The 8,149-nt window shown below is 54.2% G+C and overlaps 1 protein-coding gene across 1 annotated transcript; it reads left to right on the top strand.

Moving 5' to 3' along the window:
- Window positions 1–1,152: 1,152 nt before the first annotated feature.
- Ppp1r1a (protein phosphatase 1 regulatory inhibitor subunit 1A) lies at window positions 1,153–8,003 on the top strand. Its single transcript, XM_057791352.1, has 7 exons — window positions 1,153–1,373; window positions 4,430–4,490; window positions 5,366–5,403; window positions 5,716–5,779; window positions 6,339–6,494; window positions 7,337–7,443; window positions 7,895–8,003. The coding sequence occupies exons 1-7, from the start codon at window positions 1,290–1,292 to the stop codon at window positions 7,898–7,900; spliced, it is 516 nt and encodes a 171-aa protein (XP_057647335.1). The 5' UTR covers window positions 1,153–1,289; the 3' UTR covers window positions 7,901–8,003.
- Window positions 8,004–8,149: the final 146 nt, after the last annotated feature.

Below are 8,149 nucleotides of genomic sequence, written 5' to 3'. Positions count from 1 at the left end.
CCTGAGTAAATTGGGAGCATGGGAACCTTGGGAGAGGGTTGAAGGGGAAGGGAGAGGGAGGGAGGGGAGCAGAGAAAAATGTAGAGCCCAATATAAATAAATAAATAAATAAATAAATAAATAAATAAATAAATAAATAAGATCAGAAAGAAACTGCTGTCATGGCCCTGCCGTGTGCCTCTTCCAGCACTGGAGGCTTTTCTTCTCTATCTCTGTCCCCTGTGCCTCCTAAATCCATCAGGGGCCCCTCCCCAGTGACCCCACCCTAGTACAGGGCACTCCAGCTCCTATGAGCATCCTTTTGTCCTCACTGGTCCCATACCAAGGCAGTACGTTCTCCTCGTGGCCTAACTTCCACGCTCCTGTCCCAGCAAAGCATTTCTTCCTTCGGCCAACAGGGAAAGTGGACACCAGTCATCTGTAAACAGTCCTCCCCACCAGAGGGGCACCCTTCTCCATCTCCCCATCTCATCCTCAAGCTCCCCTTGCAAGCCTTTCACCTACTCTGCAGCCCCATAGTGTGGCAAGCAGAAAGTGAAATCTAGTTCACAAGCAGGATTGGCTTTCACCCCCAGGCTCCTTCTTTACCCTAAATGGCCCGCTCTTTCCAGGCTTTTGGCCCTCTCTCATTCCAGCCGCGCTCTTGAGACCCTCCTCAGCCTGCCCCTCCTCTCCCTGTTCGGGGTGTTCCCAAAACTGGACAGGATCCAAAGCCCATACCTGCCCTCCAAGTTTTCACTTCCACTCTAGAGTTTTCCTCAAGGAAAAGTCCTCTCTTAGTCTAACCTTAATCTCTCCTGCTGCGTGCCTAAATGCCCTTTCCACCTTTTCTCTTTATGAAATCTCCTTTACATCATAAATACCATCTTCCTCTCAGACTGCGCCCTTCCACTTCCCCAGACCCTGAAACCTGCCCCGGCTTGAAGAAGTTCTTGATAGCCCCTTTTCACATCTACCTCCTGCCCAGAGTCTAGGATACCTGGATGCCCGCCTGCCGAAGGACTACGATAGCGACCCGACCAGGTCTGGCTCTCCAGTCTGAGGGGCCGCGACCTGCGCAGCCGCCAGCGCAGCCACGACGGGGTTAAAGCCCAGGACTTGGGGAGGAGGGGGCCGGGAGGGGCGATGCGGAGCCAATCCGCAGCAGCACAGTCCCCGTGCCGAGTGGGGCGCGCCGAGTCGGGAGCTGCGAGCCGAGCCTAGCGCCCGGCTGGGGCCGGGGCTGGAGCGCAGCGGAGAGGGAGTGCGCCCTTCCCAGCCCGAGTCCCGCCGCCGCGGTGCCCCACGCCATGGAGCCAGATAACAGCCCACGGAAGATCCAGTTCACCGTGCCGCTGCTGGAGCCGCACCTGGACCCCGAGGCGGCCGAACAGGTATGGGCAGGGCGGGGCAGCGGTACTCAGCGAAGGACTAGGGACCGGGTCTTGGAACCTGAATCCTTGCCTAGACCCCCTGCCTGGCACCGCACCCCTCCGGGGATGCACTCGCCCAGTTTAGGGGGGAGGGGTCCAACCCCTCCCCCAATGGCGGAGCCTCGTCTCCCAGTCAGTGCGGGTCCCTGTGCGGGTTGTCTCCGAGAGCGTCGTTTCTCCCTGCCCTGCCTTGGAGACACGATCCCTCCCCCGCTGGCGACCTTGCGTCCCCTACTCTCAGTCAACCCCCGGAGTTTCCCGGCTGGGTGTTGGCACTGACCGCCGGGAGAGAGCACAGGGCGGGGGGCGTCAAGTGTGAAAAAAGAGACAGCTCCGCCCCTCCGACTCATCCGCACTTGGGCTCTGAGTGTGGCACCCAAGGGGATGGAGACAGCGATGGAGGAGCTTTGAGGCGAGGGCGGGGGTCTGCAAGCTGATGTTTGTTCCCTTCTGCAAATCGGAGCACGTGGGTCCTGGGTCTAACTCCTGCCCTTTGGAGTAGGGAGTGGGGGTGGGATGTGAGGCTCAGTGCGATCGACTAGAGCGTCTAGGGCTGGGGTCCAAGCTTAGCCACGAGCAAGTCACCAAGAGAGCTTGGCTCACCGGGTGGGAGTGCAGGGCCCTGGCCCAGCCTCCTGGCCTGGCCTATTTTTAGCTCAGAGCAGCCTGGCAGAGGCGGCAGTGTGTGAGTGAGCAGTGTGCTTCAGCGTCAGTGAGCGTATGGAAAGGCTACTACTACCTGCAGCCTGTCTCTTTGCGCATTCCCTGGCCATGTGGAGACCAACTCCGCAGGAGCATCTAGCTCTCTCCAGGCTAGGGCTGCAGTGAGACCTACTCTGAGACCTCTGGGGATGGGCAAGAGGGAGAGATGTTTCCACGTTGCTTAGGCTGATTGATAGAATTGGGTGTGGACAAAAGGGGACGGCACTTGTGCTCTTTAAAACTTCTGCTCCTCCATGCAAGGGAGGGCCAGGTACCCGGCCTTCCAGCATCTCCAGAACTCACCTCACACACCTGAGGGAGAGGGGAGGAAAGGGGGAGGGGGAAGGAGGAGGAGGAGGAGGAGGAGGAGGAGGAGGAGGAGTTGTTCCATGGGCTCAAGAAATAGGACTATGCCCTAAGACAGGAGATTGACTAAGATGACTTCTGACCCAGGAATGGAAGCTCAGGAGTGGGAAGGAATCAGAGGTTCTGAGAGCTGCCTCGCACTGGCAGACAGGATCTGACACCTATTTCTGTTTGGTGTTGAGGTGGGAGGGAGGAGGGCAGGGGGCAAAATCTGGGACTCTGCCCACTCTTTTCTAGTCTTCAGAAATCTGTCTCCTGGGCCTAAATGTTTGCCCCCAGTCCTTCCTGCTGTGTTACCAAGTGCGTAGACAAAAGTTCCAAGCATAGCAGGAGCTCCTACCCCAGCCTCCAGGGGGTGGGGGTGGAGAAAGGGTGGGAAGCTAAGGGCTCAGCAGAGTTGGGAGTGGGGGCTGCACCACGACCTTCATATGCCCTTGAAAACTAGGAGAGCTGGGGGCAGAAGCAGAAAAGAGACCTCTCTGTTGGGTACCTAGGACTCAGGGAGTCTGGCTCTCCTCCCTTCTAACAATATCACAGTTCTCAAGTGCCCAGGGTCCTTCAGATCCTTGTTTAGGGCAAGTCTGTTAAGGGACCTGTTCAGCCCCTTGGGCTCCCAATATGGTGCTGTTAAGTCACTAATCCGCATTCCACCCAGACTCAGTGACTTCCACTCCTCTCCAGTGACCATCCCAACCCCCACTAACCATCTCACCACATCCCTACTCTGTCAGAAGGCAAGGAGTTAGATCCTAGCAAAGAGGGGGTCCCACTGCTACACACATAAAGCATCTTGTACCAGGAACAGCCAGAGACAATTCACACTTAATATCTAAACACACACACACACACACATGTCTGGCTCTACTGGGACCTTGAAACATCACTAAAAGCAGATGTCACTGATGACCCCTGAAGCCCCCTTCCACACATGCCCTTTTTCCTTTGGGAAGAGACCCTCTGGCTCACACAGACCCTCCTACCATTCCCACTTTCTAGGCATCCTGTCACCTCCAGTTACCACTGCCAGTGGTGACGATGCCAAGTGATAGATACAAACACATCAAAACCTGATCATTTGGGTCCTCACTCCTTCCTGCTTCCCCGCAGCTGTTTCCTTTACCTGAGAGAACTGCAGGAGCTTGGAAGGTCTTCCAAACCTTCCCCAGAAAGGGAAAAACTACACCTCCCAAGAGTCAGTGGAATTCAGCAACAGTCAGCTTAATAGCCAGCGGGACAACAATTAACCCGCCAGAGGAGGGAGATGAGAGCTCAGCTGGATCCTTAGCCACCAGTCAGCTTTATACCCCAGTTTCCCCTGGGGCCTGGCCAGGACGCTAGCCAAGACCCCTCCTCACGTCCTGTCCACCATTGGGACCACTTCCCCTGTTCCCTAACTAATCAGAAAGCCAGTGTGTCCAAGGCTAAAGAAACCTTAGAGTGTTGAGGAGCTGTGGCGGTCAGGGGAGAGGTGTACTCAAACCTTCCTTAGAGTGTTGAGGAGCTGTGGCGGTCAGGGGAGAGGTGTACTCAAACCTTCCTTAGAGTGTTGAGGAGCTGTGGCGGTCAGGGGAGAGGTGTACTCAAACCTTCCTTCCTTCACCATGGGAGAGCCTAAAGGAGCTCTTCCGCAGACGGGTCCGAGCCCATCAAAGGTTAATGTCTGCTTAGGGACTGGACTGGAAGCTGAGGGAAGTCCTCTGACCTCATGTTACTTCTGAACATTGATCCAGGATTGACCAGAAGACAACAGAAATCGATGCCCAGAGTGGACAAAGCTTCTGAAAGAAAAGCCGAGTAGGGCAAGAGTGGGGTGGGAAGACAGGCCAGGGAGGGGTCGCGTAGATGGCCCAGGTGCACTCCACGCGGTAACATGACCTTTAGAGATGGACAGAGTTGACCTGAAAGGTGTTCCTGGTGCACTTCAACCTCTTCCTCCTCCCCTGACACAGATTCGGAGGCGCCGCCCCACCCCTGCCACACTTGTGCTGACCAGTGACCAGTCATCCCCAGGTAACCCTGGGGACAAGTGCCGGGAAGAAGGGGGTCCTTGTAAGAGGGTGGGTGCTAGAGAGGAAGGACAGACCTGGGGGTAAGCGTTCACCCCAAGATGGGGCTGTGCTAGGAGGGGAGGGCACCACCTGGTCCCTAAGTCTCCCAGGAACTGGATGGTCAACTAAGCGCAGGTTGCTGTGACAGCAGCCTTCTAGGTTTCTCCAGCAACTGAGATGTCACTGCCCCCACTTCCAAAGGCAGTGACAGCTGTGAGGGGGAGAGACCGCCTCCATCAGCTGGCATCAGGTCCCGGGGGAGGGGGGGGTGAAACAGCTCAGGGAGAAAATGGGATTCTGGTCACCAGAGTCCCCACCAAGGTCTGGAGACAGAACAAGGTCTTGGAGAATGTCAGAAGAGCTTGGTAAGTATGCAAAACAAGTAACCAGGCTAGTCTGAAATCTGGGATGCCCAAGTCTCCAGCTTCCCCCCAACTTCCGTGAATGATGCACATCTGTGGGCCTAATCAGAACGAGTTTGGTATTCTCTCTCAGGGAGCCCTGCTCCTGGGAAAGCTCAGCTCTGGCTTTGGGGGTGAAGAGGAGGGAAAAAAGCAGAAGGACCCCAAATCTGCCTTCACAAATGTCAAGGCTTGAGGCCAGGAGACAGGCTTAGGCTACAAGGCCTGAGCCTTGGCAAAGCCAAGCAGCAGTACAGGGGGATCCAGAGAGAGCAGGCTTCTGAGACAGCTCAGGATGCAGGTGACTATGGAGTCCCTTCTCCTTCAGAACTCAAGTCTTTGGGGACTCCCAGGATTTCCTGCTCTTATCACTGGCTTTGTTGTTGTTGTTTGTTGTTGCTGTTGTTGTTGTTGTTGTGTTTCCGATTTCCCTCAGAGATAGATGAAGACAGGATCCCCAACCCACTTCTCAAGGTGAGCTGGCCCCTCCTACTCAGTCCAGCCTCAAAAGTCAAACCCTGGCCCTCTAGATCTAGGGTGTGGCTCAGTGAGAAAGAGCACCCACTTGGAGATACAGGCCCTGAGTAAGCTCCCCAGAAGCCAAAGCAAAAGCCTTGTTCCCCACCAGCAAGGCCTTTGATGCTCATCTCTCACAATCTCCATGCTCAGCCTGGTGGAATCTTCTTTCTCCTGAAACCCACCTGCCCTGACCTCTAGTCCAAAAGCATGCCAAGGCAAAGGGGGTGGGGGAGGACTGGCACCTATCCAGGTTCTGTGTCTTCACAGTCCACTTTGTCAATGTCTCCACGGCAACGGAAGAAGATGACAAGGACCACACCCACCATGAAAGGTTTGGCATCTCCTTTCCAATTTCCCTTCTGCCTGAAGCTAGGGAGAAGATCTAGTAGCCCTGTGCCGGGAACCGCTGGGAGGCCACTGGGTCTGCCTTTATTTGAATAGAGCTGGGGCTATGTGCAGGAGTCTCTTGTAGCCTTGGTGAAACTGATTCATAGCCCAAGCCTGAATGCCACCTCCTCACTATGGTAGATAAATAGCACGTGACCTCATCAGCACAGCACATGGAAGGTGCTATATTCCTTGACTCCAAACTGAGGCCTCTCTCCTGCCCCTAGGGAGACCGTGGACAGTAGTACGTTAGGAGTGTGTTGTGTACATGAAGCCTCTTTCCCTCTCCTACTTGCCTTTGAAAGAACATTTATGCTCCTGCTTTCATGTCTCTCCTTATTGCCCAGTCAGTGTTCCTCCGTTTAGGATCTCATCACACTGGAAATTCAAGCACCCAGAAATGTGCACAGACCCATTGGTGGGGCTACTGAATTTGAAAGAACCCCCAAGGGAGATTTTAGGCAGTCATAGTCAATGTTTCCTCCTTTCTCCATGCCCCCAAGAGCTCCAGACCATGGTTGAGCATCACCTAGGGCAACAGAAGCAAGGAGAGGAACCTGAGGAAGCTGCTGAGAACACAGGGACCCAGGAGTCCTGCCCACTTGAGATCCCAGACACAGGCTCAGCGTCAAGGCCGGGTACTCCTGGGATAGCACAAAGTATGTACAAGCCTGGGAGGTGTGTTCCCCAGCCAACTTTACCCGCTGAGGGAAGGGGAGGAGTCACAGCCTGGGAGAGATGGAATAGCAGGCCTAAGGCTCAGTCAAGGACATGATGTATTCCACACATCACATTTGAATCCTTTGTCTTACTGTAAGCTACCATCTTGGACCACAGATATCTTCATGTGGCTGGGAAATGAGGAAACCCCACCAGGTTGAAAACAGTATTTGGCCCTGCAACAGAGCCAGGGCTATAGTCCCACCTCCACGACTGGCCAGTTCACCGACAGAGCTGGTGTCTGTTTCACTGGGGTTGCCTTGGAGTCTTCCAGTGAGTCTGGTTCCTGCAGCACGGGAACGCAGAGCTGATGGTGTTAATCCACAGCCACGGTTCCAGATTGTTCCAGAATTCCTACCATTTCCAGCTATGTGAAAGTGACATATACTGTCTGTTCTGTATGTCATGTAACACACTACCTGGCAGAGCATCCTGCAATCAAACACGTCATTTTTTCTGCAGTCCAGTGAATGGTTACACTGAGTGGGGTCAAAGCAATTCATGTCAGGCTTAGCCTCACCTGAGTTTATACTGTAATTTTAGTTTTAACTTTTTAGAGGGTTTGGTGGTTTGGTTTTGTTTTGACTTTTCAGTCCCTGGCTACGGGGGTGAAGAGGGGGGATGATAGTGAGCTATCATAGTAACTGACCAGAGGCAGTTAGATCTACCCTACCAATGGCAGGGTAGATCTGTACCCAGTGGGTCTTGGGGCCCCTTCTCAGCAGCTGCAGTCCCTGTATAAGGGCTGGTTCTCCCTCCACCACCCACTTTCCCTCCCTAGAGCCTGCAGCATCCACCCCCAAGATTCAGGAGCAGTGTGGTGTGCAGCCCAGCACAAAGGACCCGTCAGCCCCCTTGCCACCAGCGGATTCCCAGGGAGCCAGCTTGGTAAGCCCCATGGGCTGGGCTTTGGGCCAGCAGAAGAGCAGGTTGTAGGGCCTAGAGTTTAGAGCCAGAGGTGTAGACAAAAGAGCAGCTTCATTCAGTCACTGAAAATTTAACCTTTGTGGTAAGAGGTCAAATATCTCTTCTGACAAAGAGAGACGGGATTAAGTGGCTGCAGGGAGGATCGAATGGAAAGTTTGCTATGTATGCCTTCTGGAACAGGTGACGAAAGTAGGCCAGGGATTTGATTTTATTTTTTAATAAAGGGCAGGCAGGTGGAACCAAAGTATTATGGGCTGAGAGCAGAGATACTTCCCAAACCCTGCCTAGGAGAGAGAGGGCTCAGATGAGATTAACAGCAGCCGCTGCCTCTGAAGGTAGCGAGTTGGGCTGACCAGAGGGAAGGATGACCCCAAGGCCCGTCGGTCACCTTCCCTTTCCTCCCCTGCAACAGGTCTGAAAGGAGTTGGTATCCTGGGATCGCCACTGCGGTGTGGAAACTCATGGACACTGGATGTTCCTTAATCTCTTGGTTTTAAAAGTGATAAATTTGGTGTTAGGTCGTTGGTGCTCTTCTTTTTTCCAGCCTGGGGTTCCTTCCTTAGCTCTTGTCTGCACTCCACAGCCCCTGCTCTCAGGACTGACTAGGGGAGGAAATAGGGAAACTGACAGAAACCTAGACTTTACGTTCATAAAGAGAAATGGGAGT

The sequence above is a fragment of the Chionomys nivalis genome, chromosome 17, assembly GCF_950005125.1.
Source record: "Chionomys nivalis chromosome 17, mChiNiv1.1, whole genome shotgun sequence".
In the NCBI taxonomy this organism is placed as follows: Eukaryota; Metazoa; Chordata; class Mammalia; order Rodentia; family Cricetidae; genus Chionomys; species Chionomys nivalis.
Note: the sequence above shows the minus strand (reverse complement) of the source record. Positions and strands in the feature narration are given on the sequence as shown.

Excerpts from the sequence above, each read along its gene's own strand:
- Ppp1r1a (XM_057791352.1), top strand. The coding sequence starts at position 1,290 with ATGGAGCCAGATAACAGCCCACGGAAGATCCAGTTCACCGTGCCGCTG. Across the intron at positions 5,780-6,338 it reads GACCACACCCACCATGAAAG|AGCTCCAGACCATGGTTGAG; the intron begins GTTTGGCATCTC and ends CATGCCCCCAAG. Across the intron at positions 6,495-7,336 it reads TACTCCTGGGATAGCACAAA|AGCCTGCAGCATCCACCCCC; the intron begins GTATGTACAAGC and ends TTCCCTCCCTAG.